This window comes from Arachis ipaensis, chromosome B9, assembly GCF_059453495.1.
Source record: "Arachis ipaensis isolate K30076 ecotype BB chromosome B9, ASM5945349v1, whole genome shotgun sequence".
Classification (NCBI taxonomy): domain Eukaryota; kingdom Viridiplantae; phylum Streptophyta; class Magnoliopsida; order Fabales; family Fabaceae; genus Arachis; species Arachis ipaensis.
The window spans coordinates 22,653,253-22,673,499 of record NC_142444.1 but is presented as its reverse complement, the minus strand read 5'-3'; the positions used below and the strand labels follow the sequence as shown (position 1 = coordinate 22,673,499).

The 20,247-nt window shown below is 34.2% G+C and overlaps 2 protein-coding genes across 2 annotated transcripts; both read right to left on the bottom strand.

Moving 5' to 3' along the window:
- Positions 1-255: 255 nt before the first annotated feature.
- Positions 256-1,263, bottom strand: LOC148544007 (uncharacterized). The gene has a single exon (XM_088498825.1). The coding sequence runs from the start codon at positions 1,261-1,263 to the stop codon at positions 256-258; it is 1,008 nt and encodes a 335-aa protein (XP_088354951.1).
- A 1,569-nt stretch (positions 1,264-2,832) lies between these two features.
- LOC107615222 (histidine kinase CKI1-like) lies at positions 2,833-8,860 on the bottom strand. The gene is made up of 7 exons (XM_088498824.1): positions 8,822-8,860; positions 8,171-8,401; positions 6,056-6,745; positions 5,478-5,853; positions 4,736-5,301; positions 3,138-4,205; positions 2,833-3,045 (listed from the first exon to the last, which is right to left on the bottom strand). The coding sequence occupies exons 1-7, from the start codon at positions 8,858-8,860 to the stop codon at positions 2,833-2,835; spliced, it is 3,183 nt and encodes a 1,060-aa protein (XP_088354950.1).
- Between the last annotated feature and the right edge of the window lie 11,387 nt (positions 8,861-20,247).

The window sequence follows — 20,247 nt, the reverse complement described above, 5'->3', positions numbered from 1 at the left end:
CAAATGCCACCCATGTGTCCTACTACTTCCTCAATACCAACACAATGAAAACCCAACTTATCCCAAAAATTCTTCAAATTATTAAACATGGTATGAGTCTCAAAGAGAAAGAAGAAAGATGGTTTATATATTCTCACCAAATTTTTGTAATGCACACGGGCCATCTTGTTAGACGCACCCCTCACATTCCAGGCTATGATATTGAAACTATCCATAAAAATAGCAAAAAGGAAGCTCCAATAACAAACCCGAGACTCAACATGATGTCCCTGTCTTCGACGATCCTGCCTTTAATGGACTCTCAAGTTGCAGCCCAATTTTTTCCGTCGAAACTTGCACCATACCCGCCGTCGATGCTCCATCCTTATCTACTGGTGAATTCTGCAAAGAGTTTGGGCGAGGACGCTTTCGCATAGTGCCATTTGTTGTCGCACCTTGCTGCTGATGATGAACATTGTGCCGGGTCCCCGAAGAAGTCACACTAACCGGTTTTCCAATATTGATGCCCCTACTTAATTTTACTTTGGATCCAGTAGCATGTGTTGTACGTTGGTGATTAGGCCTTGTCCAAGTATTGGTAGCCTTGTTAGGAGTCTTCTTTACTTTTGGTTGGACCTGATGGGTGCTAAGAGAAGGCTTTTGACCCATTTTATACTTTCCTTTCCTAATCACTTGAGTCCAACCTTCCAAATCCTCATGTTGTGCATGGTCTACATGAACAGCATGCAAATCACTCTCCACCAAATCCGGGACAGTAACATTTACAGTCTCATCTCCAAGATTCTTGCCAAAATGAAAACTTGCCTTTTCTACATGTACTGAATTTTTTGAATTTGAGCTTTCTGGCTGCTTTGCTACGTTGCTGATCACCTTGGCATTAGTTCCTCCTCCTGCATTGCTGTCAGTCTTGCACACCTTCATATCATGACCAAACTTGAGACAGGAGCCACAAATAAGGTGAAGACTTTCATATTCAACCTCATATTCAACACCTTCAACAAGAATCTTCTTAGTCACTGGCAATCCTAAATCTATCTGAACACATGCTCGAACATATCGTCCTCTTTCAGCTAATTTTGTTGCCAAATCAACCTTAACGGGAATGCCAACTGCAGCCGCAACACGGAGCATTGCATCTTCTTGGTAGCACCAAATTGGTAATCCAGAAATTCTAATCCACACTAAAGTTGCTCCAAAACAGTTTTCACTTGATCTAAACTCTTGATCCCAAGACTTCACAGCCACATAATTTTCCTCGATCATCCATGGACCTCCTAAGAGAACTTTTTCTCGCTCCTCAGCTACATCAAACTTCACAAGAAAGTAGTCAAATCACACGTCCAATAAATCAAAACCTCCCTTAATCCTCCATACCGTTCGGAGTTTTCGGACATAAGCGATAATTTTCGGACAATTTTGTTCTTAAACAAAAATAAAAAACCCTCCTTACCCTCACCCTTTCCCTCTCCCTTTCGAACAATTCTGCATCATCATCATCATCATCATCATCATCATCGCTGCATCTCTCTCCCTCTCCCTCTTCCTTTCTTCATAGCTATCACCACTGCCACCATTACACCTTCTTCAGTATCGCCCACCCACAAACTAAATTCAGCAATAGCAACAATCAAATTCAGCCACAACAAATTCAATAACAAATTCAGCATTTTAACAAATTCAGCAATAGCAACACACTTTCAGCAACAACAAAATAAAAATAAATCAACAACAGTAACATCCAAAAAATAAATTAACAGAAATTTTATATTTAACAACAATTTAGCAATCATCAATTGTAACTTCAGATCCAAAATAAGCAATAAAAGAAATTAAAAAAATAAAATAAAAAAAATGATGTTTATGTTCTTCAAAAATAAAAAATAAAAAAAAGAACAAAAAGAAGTAGAAGGAAGTGACGGTGCAAAAACCCACTTCCATCAACCTCTGGCCGCTGCCACCCTCAATGCGCTGATTCTACCCTCCTTCTTCCTCCCCTTCTTTTCTTCTTCCTCTTCCTTCCAACAGCCACCTACTGTTGCCGTTTGTCAAAAGCCAACAGCCACTACAAGCACCACCTCTCCCTTCCCAGAACACGTCACAGTGCCGCCATGTTGGGAGATTAGAAACTGAAGACGACGAACTTAAAGACGCTTCTATCGATCCAACCACTCTTCGCTCTCCACCTTTCCAACCTCTCACAACTAACCTCACTCTTCCTACTCCCATCGATCCCCAACCTGATTCCAAACCCGCACCTCCGATCTCTCGAAACTGCCGCCCACCACCTTCGATTTCTGGACGAGGATGAGTTCGAAGGCCTCCCCATCGAACATCCCTCCTGCGATCTCAATGCTTCCCAAAATCGTGATAAAAATGTTGTTTATAGACAAAAGGATAATTTTATAATATTTTGTAACGTAGGATAATTTTAATACAAAAAAAAATGAGAGATAATTTTGATTTTAACCCAAAATCTTTTTGTACAAAAAAATATTTAACCCTTTACTATTGTTTGTATATTGTTTATATTCTATTTTTTGTTGTGGTTTGGACAGCTCTCACTTTTTTGTCTCGGAGCTAATGACTTCAAAAGTTATTGAAATAAAAAATTATTATAATATTTTTAAATTTTAAAAATTATTTTATTAAATATAAATATTAAAATTTTTAAAAAATAAAAATTTTACCAAACAAAACCTAAGAGCTAGAATCATATTTTTTACCATATAATAAAGAAACAAGGTAAATTACAACCACACTACACTATATGATTATATGTAAACTCCTAACATTTTGCATTGATACATACATGGGTTTCTTTTCCTAATAACATTAAATGGAGCGCTTTTTAGCATTGATGTCTCGAATGGCTTCAAGAAATTTGTTTCTGTCGATAGGCTTTACCAAGTGAAAGTCCATTCCAGCGTCTATGGTCATTTTGTCACTGTCAGCTGTTAATGCAATTATAGGAATGCGAATATTACCATAGCTCTTTTCTATCTTTCTTATTTTCCTTGTTGCCTCGAACCCATCCATTATTGGCATCTGTGGAATCAATTACATCAGGACTCAGGAGTAAGCGAAACATTACCTGGCAAAATAAGTGTATAAAAATTTTTGAAATTCAAAAACATTACCTGGCAATCCATTAAGATGTAATCGTAAGGGGGATTAGGAAAATCCTTGATTAAACCATCACGAACTAGATGCACAGCTGCTTCTCCATTCTCGCACTGCTCTATAATCGCTCCAAGCTGGATCAAAGTACGCAAAGCAATCATGCGCATCAATGGAGTATCATCAACAACCAAAATTTTCTTACCACTCAATGGCTTTTCTGTATCCTCACATTCTTGTATTTCTTTGGACCCAACAGAAGGTTGATCCACAAAGGATTCCTGAGTGTTCAATTTGGATGAGCTTTTCCCACCACCGAACTCGGGAAGAAGCTTTATAACCTGGAACAAACGGCTACCGTGAAACGGTTTCGATAGAACCATGTCTTTGGGATCAAGCGTGTCCTTATCAAGGTTCTTAAAGAGAATTTTGTTATCTAACCAAACAACTTGACAAGGGTTACAAAGCCCTCTTTTGAAGTTGGAAACTATCTTACACAGCTCCAAAAGTGGCCCTGCATCTGTCTCAACCACAATAAGGATAAAGCCATCAGATGCTGCTCCAATATCCGTCTTTCCATCCATAGAACTCAATGCAACTCTAACTCTGCTGGAACGGGAGTGAGAGCTCGCACTCAAATACTCTGATCCTTGAGAACCACTACTGTGGCTGCTTGAATAGAGACACTTGTGTTTCATCTTCTTCAGGACATCAAATAGATCCTCCAACCGTTTCGCGGCGGCAACTTTGATCCCTAAGCCCTCCATGAACTTCTCTGTGGCCTTCCGGCGATACTCATCGGCGATTAGCATAATGACACGAGAAGGCGCTGGCTTGGGACTGGAGCTGCGGATTCGGAATCTTGGACTAAGGGAACAAATGCTTGAACCAGAGCTACAACTTTGAAGGGTTGGTAATGCCGCCTGAGTTTGGTTTCTTTCATCAACACCTTCTTCTTCTTCTTCTTTTGTGCTAGCAGCATTCGTGATTGTCTCGTATACATTAAGGACAACATTGAACTTGAAGCATGTTCCCTTTTCTCCCACGTCCTTCTCTGAAATTTCAATGTCTCCATGCATCAAACGCACCTAAATAAAATTAAAAAAAAAAAGTTAGACACTCTTTTCTTGTTTACCTGAAATTACATAAGCCATTATTAAAAAATTAGTTTCAAGTAAAAACCAATTATTTGTGTATAAATCAGAATTAGAAGAGAGAAGAACTGAATAGAAGAGAGAAGAACTGAAAGAGTATATTGATGCTATATCAAATTACATTCAGATATCTATCTTCTGTATACTGCAACACCTATATATATAAACTCCTAACCAATGCAGTGAGAATGCCTTGATACACACGCAAAAGCAGCATCCCAGAACAGAATAACAATTCTGCAACCTAACTAACTAACTAACTAACTCTACTTTCTAATGCTGTCTTAATTACAATATTACCATTGACAAATTTCCTATATAGAAAAATGATTTGGTTACATTATTGGTAGAGAAACTACACCATTAACACTCCTACATGCAAGACTCATGTAATTCTCAATTAATTTACCACTAAAAGAAAAATCTTTGTATAAATATTAGTAAGAACTAAAGCAAATACTAACCAGTGATTGCACGATCCCAAGTCCCAAGCCAGTTCCTCCAACTCCAAGAGAGGTTTCTTTGACTTGGACATAGTTCTCAAACACAGACTTGTACTTCTCTTTGGGGATTCCTTTTCCCGTATCATCCACTTCAAATATAAAATCCATAACGCAATATGGATCTGCTTGTGTTGAATTACTCGTGCCTTCAATTTCATCACTGCTAATTTTCTTGAAACATAAGCATGATACATGTTTTTCACTACCAGCCATTAATGAATTATGCAAACTTGGCTTTTGAGCTCTTGCCCTAACCACTATGTGCCCCTCATCAGTAAATTTAACAGCATTGCTCAAAAGATTACACAAAACTTGTTTGAGTCTTCCTCTGTCTCCTTTAACACGTGAGTATCTAATAATAGAACCATCACAAGGGTCCAAGATTAGATCCACACCTTTCTTTGAAGCCATAGGGTGGTATAAGTCAACTATATCTTCCAACAGAATTGATACATCAAATTCCTCTTCCTCAAGCTGTATTTTTCCAGCCTCAATTTTGCTTGTGTCAAGTATAGAATTCAGCAGCCCTAGGCAAGCATTTATAACATGACAACAAATTAATACTTTCAATTTACATGTGGGCGTGGGTTCTATACAATAATGCTACACAACTTAAACCCCAAACTCCAACCTCAAAAATTAGCACTTGATAAATAGAAGTTGCACTCAAATTGGGTGACACAAATTAAGATGAAATTATTACCTAGTAAGTCTTGGGTGCAACCTTTCATTTGTTTTAAGTTGGTGTCCAATTCAGACGCATTTTGAACAAAGTCAAAGGACATGTCTATCAAAGCAGTAAGGCCTGCAAGAGAAGCCCTAACATCATGATTGGCAGCAGCAAATGCAAGGCTTTTATTCATGTTCTTTCTCTCAGCTTGTTGAGTAGCTTCCATTTGTTTCAAGAGTGAGGCACGCAATCGCATTTCTCGCTTCGCATTTCTTGCATTCATGCTTAGAAAGCTTAGGAGAGCAATCAATATCATGAATATCATTACAATCAACAGAGTCAACCCTTTTTTCTTATAATGCTGGTCAAAGCTAAGTAATTCATTCTTTGGAATAGCCACAACATATACCTGAAATCAAAATATACCATTTAATTTTGATGGCTATTAGTATAATTTTATAATTGCATCTAATTACATAACATTATGTTAATAAAAATAATTATTTTTATATTAATTTTATAAGTGCATTAAAAGAATGAATGTGAATAGACTATTACTATTAGTACGCTAAAATTAAACTCTACTTATAATGAATAATATAGAAACTTACCGATTCTATTCCCATGATATCAATTGTGCTGCAGTGAATCATATATTCAGTATTCTGAATATTCAAACTAGATCCAAATCTTTCATTTTTGCACGGTATAGCAGTGTCTCCAACACCTTTAGGGTTTCCATTTTGGTCCAATAATTGAAGCAAAACTGTATCATTAGAAATCACCAAACGAGTATTTCGGATCCCTTGTACAATAGCCCTTCCATCTTTTGTGGCCCAAGACATGCTCATTGAACTTTGATGAAGATCATTGTTTTGAGTCCTGAGAAAATCCGTTACTGTTGTTTCCGAGAACCCTAGAGAGATCACACTTGTTCTTGTGACCCTTGCGGAGTTGAGAAACAAAGGGTTATGGCCACTATCAATAATAATGCTCCAATTGGTTCCCAATGATGAAGTATTGCTGAATGCGTATGAATAAGAAAATTCAAGAGCTTCAGAAATCCAACTTGTGTTAATAGACGAAAAATTGTATTTTGTAGGTTCACCATAGGCTTCTCCATTATCTTGATTTACATGTTGGATATAATATAGAGTAGATGAAGATGATGAGTTGGAGAACATTGCCAAAATTTGAAGATGATCTCTATAATATGAAAAGGAGAGACCTTCCATGACTATGTATGAAATTTGCTCTAAGTGAGGAACCCTCTCAAATGCTTGAAATAATAACGGAGCCACCTGAAATAATAATGACATAAAAGATGGTAAGTAAGATTACAACAAAATTTTCTTTCCGGTAATAATTGAAAAATTTATATATGGTGGTGTCTATTTACATATGGAAAATTAAAATGACATATAGTAGTGTCAAATTATTAACGGTTTTAAAGATTAGATCGAATCAGTCAATTTTACCGAATTAAACGAAACTAATATTAAATTGGTTTTATTTATGAAAAAAAATCGATTATTAATAAACCAGTAAAAAATTAAAAAAATTGATGAAAATCGGTAAAGTAGATAAACCAATACGATTTTTTAGTGTTTTAACTAATTTAAAATAATAAAATACTAAATATTGCACTTTAAAAAAATTATATTTCTTAAATAAATTTATAATTTTATTATATTTAATTTAACTTTATTAAATCTTGATAGAACTTTTAATTTTTTTAATATATATATATATATATATATATATATATATATATATATATTAATTAAGTAATTATCCTCTTAACCTCTTAGAAAAAAGTTTTGACTTTTTTGTTTATCTTTTTAATATTTTAAAAAAAATTTAATTTTAATACACTATCAGTGTAAAATGTCTTAAACTATAATCTTTTAGTTGATTATTTACATAATCAATATAAAAGATAATTATTTTTACTAATATAGTATTACATAATTAGATACGCGTATAAAATTATTTTAGATTTATAGTTTATCAAAATTATATTCTTAAAGAATAATATATATTTAAATATATTTACTGTTTTAAATATAATTAAAAAAAATTAGAACTTCCAATCATATATATATATTAGTTCCCTAGTTTTTCAAGAAATTGTTTGCAGCTATATGTGTTCTTTTTGTTTTATTTAGTAGCATTATATTCTGCGTACTTATAGCTGAATCTGAAGTTGTAAGTGACATCATGGTGCCTCATTACACCGTTGTTTGATACCAAGTAAGTGTTATTTATTTAAAAAAAAAAAAATTCTAAGGTAACCTTTTCCAATCCTTGTGTAAGCTAAGATTGATTGGAACGTTGCCTAATTTATCAATGCATAATTTATTCGCAACAAATTTTATTGACATAGTGTGATCTATAGCATTTAGGTAATTGTATTATTATCTAAAACAAATATTGTCTAAGATGTATTAAACATATTTAATTTAAAATTTAAATATTGTTGTCAAAATCCAAAATTATTTTAAAGATATTTAACTTTAAATAGAAGACAAATATATTATTTTATTCTCTATGTAGTAAACAAAAATAAAATAAAAATCTTTAAATTCAATTTTGAATGATAAAGAACTTAAAAGCACTGTTGAAAAAATAGCTATATTCATGCAGTGAACAATAAATGAATGAAATAAAAACATTGAACCTGATTGCATTATTATTCAAGGATTTTCTTTAATAGAGATGCTAACCTTAGTTTTAATATCCATGAAGGAGATACTAGAAGCATTGAGGGAAGAGCTGAAAAATCTTGAAAAATTAGTTGAGGATGACTCCATGTGTCCGAGTGAGTATCTAATTTCTGATTGAAGCTGGTTTAAAAATATTTTTGATATTGAAAAAGTGTCATGTTCCTCCTTTTGTGACATTATAATGTACCAATATGTCATCAATGAGCCAAGAACTAACAACGAGCCATATACCTAGAACAAAAATTATGTTTAGCACTCAATATTCTTAGTATTCATCATATGCACGCCAAAATTAAACAAGAACAGATATTTTCACAAATCTCTAGCTACTTAAAATAGGGGAAAATACAATCTATCCCTAAAGTTTGGGTTATGCCGTTTATGTCTTAATAATGTTTTAAAATATGCAATTCCATGTTCTAACATTGTAAAATGGAGAAAAAAAAAAGCTATTAAATTTTCTTACATAATTATCCTTTGAAAAATCATGTCATACGAAGATAATTTTGAAAATTGTACAATAGGAATAAAAGTACCTATAGTGGGAATATACCATAATCTCAATTATACAAAAAAAAAAAAAAAGAATGTTTACAAGAAGAAAATATGTTATAAAAAGTGCACAAATAATATAAACATACTAGCACATACCAGCACCAACATGAGTGACGAAGGTCGAAAGAGATTCATGGAATCTTCTAGAGATGTGTTCAACCTATGTTCTAGTGATTCTGCACCGGAAATTCCATAAAATCAAATTATCTTGTATGTGTAATGTGTTTATATATTAAATAATAGTGAAACTACATCTATCATAGCCACAGGTTCTTGACTTCTTGTGAATGATAAATTTCTGGCAATAGAAATTGTAATGGCATGATATTAATTAGGGTATGAAAAGATCTCTCATGAAGATTTGATATTCTTTTATTCTTAGCACCATATATTCTCATTTATTTAGTCTATTTTATTATTACTTTTATTTTGCCAATGCTTTATTAACCAAAAAAAATTAATTGTGCGAACGTAGTGATATAGGATTTCGTTTGAAAGAAAAATATTTATAAGAAATATTATCAAAGAAAGATTTTTTAAAAATAATTTGATTCAGGAAATATAACTTGATCCACATTAAAAGTCTTTTCTCTTAGTATATTTGTTTAAAGAAAAAAGGAAGGAAATATTTTATTACCTCTATAAGAAGTTGGTGGGCATAAACCTATGTTCAAATTTAGAATTATTTTTTTTAAACTAATATAATTTTTACATTTAATTATTGAAATAATTTTGCTGTTCAATTTATTGTTCACCTTTATTTGTCTAAATGTCGGTTTATTTTTCTTTCTTAAATTTGTGGATACAAACAACCTTTAATCAAAGATAATACATGATGATACGATCAAAGTATTCATACAAAGAAATGGAAAAAAAAAATATCATCCACATTATATGTACACAAAAAAATTAGTTATTAAATTTATTATTGATATAATACATAAAATAAATACGTAAAATGTTGGTAAAATAATAGTTCTTATTAGATGATTGGACGTACTTACAATTACAATTTGTTGGAGATGAATAATGATTTGAGAACCACTCATATACATACACCAAAAATAATTTTTTTAAAGACTATGCATGAGAATGCGACAAGTATCCTCACTTGTGTTTTGGTTTCATTCGAACCGATTATTATAAAAAAACCAAAATTTTTCAATAATTTGATTCATTTTAAATAGTTGTTTATTTTTACATAAAAATGTTTTTTGGAGAAACACAATATTGGACTTAGACTATTTTATGTTTAACAAAAAATCAATAAAAAGAACTAAAATTAATCCATTACATCTGACAAAAAAAATTCATTACAAATTATGCATGAATTTGCAGGTTCTATATTATTTATCAGTTTGGAGGTGTTGCACATTTTTTTGGTGTTAGTGCTATCTTGATAAATCCATGAAATGTCACCCAAGTTGCTGCTTCTATTAGTTATGTATTGGATATGCATTGGATATGCCAGCTAATGAAAGAGAAAAACGGCATTACAGATGCCAACATTTGATATTTTGAAGTTGCTAATAACCTACTTTTTATACTGTTTTGATGAGGACAATGGCTGAATACAACTAGTTCTAACGAAATAAAAAATAGAAGCACTACCTTTTGCTCCTGAAATGACCCAACAGTATACCATCCAAGATGGAGAATTCAGCCTTGAGAATTTGTTACAAAATAATGGTGGAAAGATACCCACTGGCGGACTTGTTAGCGTGAAATCCCGTAAGAAGGAGGAATTATGGAGCGTGACATAGGCGGCGACAAATTACAGCAGAGCTTCCTAGAGAAGATGAATCGGTCGCAACAGCAAGAAAGAAGAATCGGCGCAAAAGGAGAGAAATTATGATACTGCTAAAAAACCGAGTGTTAACCAGACTACGAAAATACGACGGACTTCGGACAAAATAACATCACCACCGGCAAAAATCCAGGCAAAGGTGAGGAAGCAAGCTAATGGAGGCAGCAGCTGGATGGAAAACGGTGAGGAGGCAAGTCGCATAATGGAAAACAGAATTCTCTCATCACATCATCGGGTCCCTTATCCAAATCGCTGCGTCTCCAGAGCACCAACACGGACAGAACCGTGGGAATTAGAAGACGAACTGAACTAAGAAAGAGAATGGCGATACAGAAAGGAGGAATGGGACTTGAGACGACCATATGGGGCACGAGGAGCTACAAGAGAGTAGAAGATGGATAGCATCTTCGATAAGGGAGAAGAACCGATCAACGGGAAGGAAGCTCATGGCGAGGAGGAAGCTGATGCTGAGAGTCGAACCAAGAAAACGACAGCGACGAATCCGATGACCAACAATAGGACTTGTTGTTTCTGCCGCCGGTGAGAACGAGCGCAACGAAGGCTCGGACTGAGTGCAAGACGACGATGAGACAGGGAGCGACAACGACGACCAATCCCGGGACCTGCTGTTTCTGCTGCCGGCGACGATGATAACAGGAAAGCCACGCGAGAGCGACTGAGTACGAGACCGGAGATAATGAGAGAGACTGGAGCTTGAATGCGACATTAGAGATAGTGAGAGAGACCGGAGGCAAGAGCAGTGAGCCATAGTGAGAGAAATGGCAGAGAGCTTCACTGAGAGAGTGACACTGAGAGAGGAGAATGTGAGAGCTCAGGAAGGAATGCTAAATCACATCTTGTTTTAAAAAAAAGAAAAACAAAAACCAAAGATAGATCCGGCCGGTTTATGTGAACCTGGTCCGAATTGTAAATTCAGATTGAGTTATGTAAACCGTTCGAATCCAACTGGATCTAAAAATTATTACCAAGACTTTAAAAAACAACTCCGATAGGGAAACAATGAGAAATCTTAACAATGTGAATAATAGGCTTCGAATTAGGCCCAACACAAGGAAAGTAAGAAATCCAAATAGTTATTTCAAAAAAGTAACCATTCCAACTCTAATTTACCAAAGGAATTCATCGAAACACTCTCTTCCCCCCAAGCCATATGCCACCCCACCCTCATCAATCATCCCACCTCTCCGGCTGTTAGAAGCTCCCTCACCAGCCATCATCATCCACCCCTTGTAACACCCACCTCCATCACTGTTGCGGGATCATCATCAAATAACCATCCACGTAGTTATTAAAATAATCTTCCAGTTACCTAGTGAAATGACCATCCATCATTTGTTAATTGTATATACTTAAACTGAATCAAACAAAGTAACCATCCAATTAAGAATTAAAATAACCATCTACATATCTAGTGAATCGAACATCCAGCATATTTGCGGGGGTGGAGAGAGTCGACGTCGACGCATGGAGACAAGGGAGGAGATCCGGTGATAGAGCAGCCACGCAATGACAACTTTGGCTAGGCAAGGTTGCGAATCTGCTCCATGGGCTTCGAACCCGAATGCGCAGCGGTTTGAGATGGAAGAGGAGGAGAAGTCAAATCGGTGGGAGGAAGGGTGGCACACAAATGGCGCGATGGGAGGCCGCGGCCTGCGGTGGGCCTGCACGACTGGCGTGTTGGTGGGCTGCGCGAGGGATGCAATGTCCGCGAAGAGGGTGCCTGCTCGGACGTTCGCGGAGAGCTGGGCGGCGTTGGCTGGTGTTCTGGACGGCGGCAGCTGGTGTTCTTGGCAGCGGCGGCAAACCGGAGAGATGGGAAGAGAATGGCGAGAGGAAGGCTCTACAGAACGAAAATCACACGCGGAGAATAGAGGTTACCATATACGTAACTGCACTATCATTTGTAAATCCTTATTTTTTTAAAATTCAAAATCGAAATTATAGAAATTAATTAAATTAATTATCATCTGATTTTAATTTTCTTTTTAATGCTATTATTCATATTGTTCACTAAACTCATTATCTCCCTATACTTTTTTCAGTTAAAAATAATGTTGCATGATTAATAAATTTTATTATTTTTTATTAATACTTGATTAATTCTAAATTTTAAAGAATAAAATTTCAATTATGAACTTTAAATCTTAAATTAATAGTATAAAAATAAGATATTAACTCAAAGTGTTAGCTAATATTAATAAAAAAATGTTAACCTTATAACATTTTTTGTTAGTTAATATTTTATTATTGAAAATTTGACGATAATCTCCCACCTGATGTTATGTAAAAATATTATTTGTACACTAAAATTAGTAACTAAAATCAATCACTATGTGTTTATGTATAAATACATATAAATACATGTGTTATTTAACTCATTTTCAATATATATTTTATATTTTAATATGTATTTTATACTAATAAATAATTTTAGTGTACACTTAACATAAATCTTATGTTATGTTATCCTTTTTTTTCAAAGATATATAATTACATTGCTTTGTAAAAAAAAATACATTGTCCATTATAGAGACAAAGACAAAAGAAAAAGGGGATCTCCCACTTTGGTAAATACCAAATACTAGCAAAAAAAAAAAAAACTAGCAGAAGAGATTGAGGATTCACAAAGAACGGTGCTCTATAACTTGAGTCATTCCTTGTTGTTTCCACAATTACTGTTACCGCAAACTTTTCACCTTCAAAGACTTCCAAATTTCTCACCTTCCACAACACCCAACACAGAGATGTAAGGAGAGCTATAGAAGATTGTTCTCTTCCAATGCTTCCACTTGCCATTTGCCACCAGATTGCAAACTCCATGGTTCTATTTTGCACTATAGCATTCATAAAAGGAGAGAAAGACCAAATCTCAGGAGTGGGACCGCATTGTACTAAGGCGTAAAGGATTGTTTCGTTGCCATTTCTGCATCTTGGGAACATTGCTGAAGTATCTGAGAATCTCTGGTTGATCAAATTGAGTACAGGTATTTTTTTCATGGGCTTCTCTCCACAGAAATTTTTTACTTTGGATGGTAATTTTAACCCCCAAATTGATTTTCGGAGCATTGAATTTGTCATCGCCGTTGGAAGGTGCTCAACTGGCGCATGAAAAAAATCATAAGCCACCCAGTACTCCGAGGCCATATCGTACTGCTTCCTCTTGTTCTAGGCCTATTTAAGCTTGTCCTCACCATCGTCGTTCAGTGGCAGGGAGAGAATATGCGAACTGAGCTCAGGAAAAAAACTGCTTCAACTAGCTCTTTATTTCATCTTCCATCCACTGTAAGTAAATTATGTACCCAATTGATTCCTGTTACTGGATTGTTGTTGTTACTGAGTCTAAAAGGGTAGGGTGGGGGTAACCATGGATCCTCCTAGATATGAACATTTGTGCCAGATCCTATACTTCATTTCAAATCCTTTTCTACCACTTTTCTTCCCTCCAGTAGACTTTGCCAACCCTAGAAAGGTTGGTTTCCTTTATCTGCCAAAAAGGGGTTAGTGTATCTATAGTATTTTTCTTTGAGCATACGCGCACGTAGCGAATTAGGCTTAGTAATAATTTGTTAAAACTGTTTATCTAGCAAGGCTAGATTTTGGGCTCTGAGATCCTTTAATCCCAATCCGCCTTTCTTTTTGGGTCTGGTCATACAATCCCAACTAATCCAAACCATCTTTCTCTCCATTCCCTTCTGACCCTACTAAAACTGTCTTAAAATCCTATGTATGTCTTCTATTAGAGAATTTGGAAGCTTGAAACATGAAAGTGTATATATTAGAATAGCTTCTCCGACAGCTCTGATTAAAACATGTCTGCCACCTGCTGATAACAAATTTCTCTTCCAAGCCTGAACTATTTTCTAAACTTTATCCTTTATTGCACCGAATGTAGCCCTGTTAGATCTCTGAATGATGGATGGAAGCTCTAGATATTTATCTTGGGCTCCCACATGCTCTATATTAAGTAACTCTGCTAGCTGTTGTCTTCTAGTTTTGTGGGGTGTTTTGACTGAAAAAACTGCTAATTTATGGAGGTTGACTTTCTTCCCACTAAGCATCTCATATTCATTGAGTAGAAATAGGATATTGTTATATGATTCCTCATTAGCCTTCCCAAATAAGATAGAGTCATCAACAAAGATATGATTGACTGTTAGAGACTTTCTGTGAATCTGAATCTCTTGAATAGACCTATTTTGCTCTGCCTTGTGTAATAGATAGGATAATCCTTCCGCACAGAATAGAAATAGATAAGGTGACAACGAATCTCCTTGCCGCATGCCCCTTGTTGGCTTAAAAAAGCCATAAGGTTGACTTTCTACAAGAACAGAGTAAGAAACAATAGTGACTAGTTCTCTGATACAAAAAATTTATTTGGTTCCAAAATCCATCCTCTCCATGATGAACCATGAAAAACTCCACTACACTCTATCATATGCTTTACTTGTATCCAATTTAATAGCCATTTCGCATTCCAATACACACCTCTTAGTTTTGAGGTAATGCATACATTGATGACTGATTGACTTTTGTATTTTTTTATTATTTATGCTTGTATGTGTTCTGCTGTTAGTTGCAGTTGGCTAATAATAGCAAAATGAACTTAACTTCTAACTCCGACCCTACTAAGAACTCTCTAGTTCTTACCCCCTATTTCCACCCCTTTCAGCTACAGGTGCGAAGACTTATTGTGAAGCTACGGGAGGACAAAAGAATATGTTTGCGAATTGAGTTGTTGCTAGAATTTATTTTCCCCTCACCTTGTTAATTGATGTTTTTTTAGAGGGGTAGATTTTTGTGATCAGTTTTAATCTACCCTTTAAAAATACACTCTGGTTTGGACTTATTAAATTATTCATAAACTCCTGAAGTCTATATACCAGAATTTTGGAAATAATATTATAAAAGACTGAGGATAAGCTAATAGGTATGACCTATGACATGTCTTTAGCATCCGGAATCTTAGGAATCAAGCAAATATGTGTATGGTTAAATGCCTTGAGAATTTTACCTCCACCAAAGAAGCTACGAATCGCCTTAAAAATATCACCACCCACGATGTCCCAATAAAAAAAGAAAAATCGTGCCGTGAATCCATCCTCACCTAGAGCACTGTAAGGATAAACGCTAAAAGTGAATCTCTTGGTTTTCTCCATAGAGATTGGTCTCATTAGCCTTTGGTTCATGAAAGCTATAACCGAAGGACTGAGGACTTAAATCGTTGAATATATCACCAGGTTCTAATGGGTTAGCGGATGAAAATATTTCCTTGAAATAATTTTCATCCACCAGAGCAATATTCTATGGATCTGAAGCCATCTCACCATCATTCTGAACTAATTCCCAAATTTTATTTTTCTGGTTTCTAGCTTGGAATTTCTGATATGAAAGAACTTTGTGTTGTTATCCCTTTCTTTCAGCCACTTGCATCTTGATTTTTTCTTCCAAAATTTTTTTTCTTTTGATAGCTCCTCTTCTAATTTTTTCTCTACCTCTAACACCTCTGGCCCACCAAAATAACCTGTTATCCTCAACTATTCCAACCTAAGATTTAGTTCTTCAATTACCTTAGAGTTGGATTTGTTATGTTGCTGCCACTACACTAGGTGGCACCTATAATACTTCAATTTCTATGCCAAAACGTACATAGGTGAGCCATTAACTTTCATACTCCAAACTTTCGTTATCAGTGCTCTTATATCCTCCATCTCACACTATCGCTCATGAAATTTAAATCTTCTTTTGGTAGACCATCTTGGAGAAACCGAATCAAGTAAGAAAGGAGCTTGATTTAAACCATTCTCTGATAGTCTTCTTACCACCACATCTACATAAATCTCCCTCCAAGTCATTCCAGCTATAAAACGATCAAGCCTCTCTCTAATTAACACCTTTCCAACCCTCCTATTTGACCATGTAAATTGCTGTCCTATCATCCCAAGATCAACCAATTGATTATCGTTAATGAAACCATTGAAATTTTCAATGGAGGCATCAGACCTCATATTCCCTCCCTCCTTTGCTCCATAATTTGTAATTGCATTGAAGTCACCCAAGATGATAAAGCTACCTTCAAATAGCTGAAGTCGAGAAGAGAGTTCTTCAAATTGATTGATTTGAGTCAGCTCATTAGTACTCAAGTAAACTCCAAACAAACCCCGACTCACATTTTTATTCTCATCTTTAATCGAAGTAATTATGGAAAAAGAATCTTGAAACAGAATTTGTACCTCCACATGATCTTTCCATGTTAGAGCCACTACAACAAATTCGGGCTGAGGCAACCCTTTAAAAATGTTGCCTATGATAAGGGAAAGTGTTGCCTTTGATAAAAGGCAACACTTTCCGACAAAAAGCAATGCTTTTTGGGGGGTTGGCTATACGGCCGTTACCTTTAATCTAAGGCAATGCTTTTGTGTATTAAAGGGAACCCTTTTTATGGCAACCTTCAAAAAACGTTGCCTTTTTTGTAAATAAAGCAACTCTGCAAAAGGGTTGCCTTAGAGCACCCAAACACAACGCTTTATATGAGACGTTATGGCAACACTTTTTACGAGTTGTATTTTCTAATACATAAAACAACACTTGTCCAGAGTTTTTTAAGTTGCCTTTTCATATACCTAAAGTAAAACTTGTGCAAATTTTTTCTAGTTGTTTTTTCATATACCTAAAGCAACCATTGGCCAGATTTTTTTAAGTTGCCTTTTTCATATACCTAAAGCAACACTTGTTCAGGTTTTTTTAAGTTGCCTTTTTTATAGACCTAATGCAACACTTATGTAAGTTTATTTGCAGTTATCTTTTTTTAATACCTAAAGCAACACCTTATTGAGTTTTTCTTAGGTTCTCTTTTTTAATATCTAAAATAATATATTTTTTACCTTTGTTATATTTATATGACATTTGAAGGATATATAACACCCACATTTGAATAAGCTAATAATATATATTGCATATATATAGAAAGGTCTTCTAAGTACCAATTAACATACTTGCTAAGTTACCAAATCAAATAAATAATAAACATAAGTAAGCAAAATACATGTTTTTCTGATGATGAACTTAAACGAAAAAGAAACTAAGTTGTCCACTTGAAACCAAAAAGACTTAAACAAAAAAGAAACTAAGTTGTCCACTTGAAACCAAAAAGACTTTGTGCTTTATCATTGTGCCAAGAATTGCCTTTATGTCTTCAGAAAATTTCATCCAACAATAAGAAAGCTGCAGTCAAATTTAAATGAACAAAAAAATATAGTCAAAACATCAGCTATACAATAACATATATACTCAAGTGTTACAACAATTTAGCACACATACCTAATCATGATTTGGTATATGAGTCGATGGAGGAGAATGCCGAGGAACTAAATTTGGATCTTGTGCACTATTTGGTGACGATTGCTTAGATCGCAAGAGAGAAGACGCTTCATCAACATTCATACCAGGAGAAATTTGTTTCAACATAAGTTTCACAATATCTTCCAATCCTTGCAGTCGTTGCTTATGGTCGTCTAATTCAGTTTTTAAAGCTGTTACCTTCTCTTCACTTTATTTTTTGATTTCATCTATTTCTTTATTTTTCTTAAGAGAAGTTTTTGTAACAGTTCTTCCATAATATCGAACTCTTCCTAGATTCTCTTTACCAAAAATTTTTTGAAATGCATTAGTAGGAGTTTTTCCAGCTTCTTGAAGATCATCAAGTTTATCCTATACACACAAATATATGATACGTCTATTTTTAGTGATAAAAAATCAATGAAAGAATCCAACAACCTATTGATAACTAATAAGGGCAGCAATCTAAAATAGCCATAAAACAGCCATAAAATAGCAGTCCATGATAGCCATAAAACATTCATACCAATCAGCATTAGTATGTATCACCAATCAGCACCACACAATTAACCAATTTTTCATACCAAAATTTTAAACTCTATATAATATAAACTTAGCTCATGCACTAGTATTTGTTAGAGGATTCTAAGACAGGCTATACGGCAAATCCAAACTAATCATAAGAAAAGAAAAGGTCCATTCATCATAAATCAGTTTTGCAATATTTACTACTAATTTATTAATTCTCTCATATACTTTCACCATCACATATTACAAGTCATATCAATTTCAATATATCTTTTCCAGATTTTCACAATATTTATTTACATAACCAAATTTAATGCTACTAACCTAACAGCAAGCTATTAACCTAATAAGGCAAAAACTTCATAAATTGTTAGTTTCATATCTCTTTAAACTCAAACCCGAAAGCTAAAAATTCAGATATTCAATCCCCAAACTCCAATGTAAAGGCAAACAAATAATCATATCATGGAAAAAATTCACATGGAAGACCTCAAAACAATCTCTTAAGATCAAGACTTAAAACGCACTAAATACACCAGACTACTATATTTAACATGATAAAGGAATTAACTTTGCATAACTAATGTATACATACAATTCATTAACAATATAAAAGGCAGAAAAATGCAGAAAAATATGTCCCACACATAATCATAATCAAAATACAGAAAAATTCAGAAAATCCTAAAAAGTAACAATCAGAACCATGAAAACTTTAGAAAAATTGAAATAAAATCCCTAAAATCAGAATTATTAAAAAGCCCCAAAATTTAAGATTCAATGCATTCAGAAACTCATAATCAAAATGTATAAAAATTCAGAAAACCCTAAGAAGCAACAATCAGAATCATGAAAACTTCAGAAAAAGTTGAAATAAAACTCCTAAAATCAGAATTGTTAAGAAGCCCCAAAAATTAAGATTCAATGCATTCAGAAATTCATAATAAAAATGCAAAAAAATTCAGAAAATCCTAAGAAGCAACCATCAGAACCATGCAAACTTCAGAAAAAATGAAATAAAACCCCTAAAATCAGAATAATTAAGGAGCCCCAAAAATTAAGATTAAATGCATTCAGAAATTTATAATCAAAATGCAGAAAAATTCAGAAAATCCTAAGAAGCAATAATCAGAACCATGAAAACTTCAGAAAAATTGAAATAAAACCCCAAAAATCATAATTATTAAGAAGTCCCAAAAATTAAGATTCAATGCATTCAGAAATTCATAATCAAAATGCAGAAAAATTCAGAAAATCCTAAGAAGCAACAATCAGAACCATGACAATTTCAGAAAAATTGAAATAAAACCCCTAAAATCAGAATTATTAAGAAGCCCCAAAAATTAAGATTCAATGCATTCAGAAATTCATAATCAAAATGCAGAAAAATTCAGAAAACCCTAAGAAGCAACAATTAGAACCATGAAAACTTCATAAAAATTGAAATAAAACCCCAAAAATCAGAATTATTAAGAAGCCCCAAAAATTAAGATTTAATGCATTCAGAAATTCATAATCAAAATGCAGAAAAATTTAAAAAATCCTAAGAAGCAACAATCAGAACTATGAAAACTTCAGAAAAATTGAAATAAAACCCCTAAAATCAGAATTATTAAGAATCCCAAAAAATTAAGATTCAATGCATTCAAAAATTCCATTTTCATATTAAAATTCAGAACATTCCCAATCTTCATTAATCAATGCATTCAGAAATTTTATTCCATAGTAAAATTTAGAAGCTTTCTTACCAATAAGCAGAGGAGGAGGAGGGGGTTACAGCTGCGTATAGTGTTGTGAGAGCTTGCGAAGAGGAGAAGGCAAGACAGGGGAA

Bases quoted from the DNA above. Each gene is read 5' to 3' on its own strand.
- LOC148544007 (XM_088498825.1), bottom strand. From the start codon at position 1,263: ATGATCGAGGAAAATTATGTGGCTGTGAAGTCTTGGGATCAAGAGTTT.
- LOC107615222 (XM_088498824.1), bottom strand. From the start codon at position 8,860: ATGAATCTCTTTCGACCTTCGTCACTCATGTTGGTGCTG. The intron at 5,302-5,477 runs GTAATAATTTCA...ATGCTTGCCTAG, and splicing joins TTGCACCCAAGACTTACTAG to GGCTGCTGAATTCTATACTT. The intron at 3,046-3,137 runs GTAATGTTTTTG...TTGATTCCACAG, and splicing joins ACATCTTAATGGATTGCCAG to ATGCCAATAATGGATGGGTT.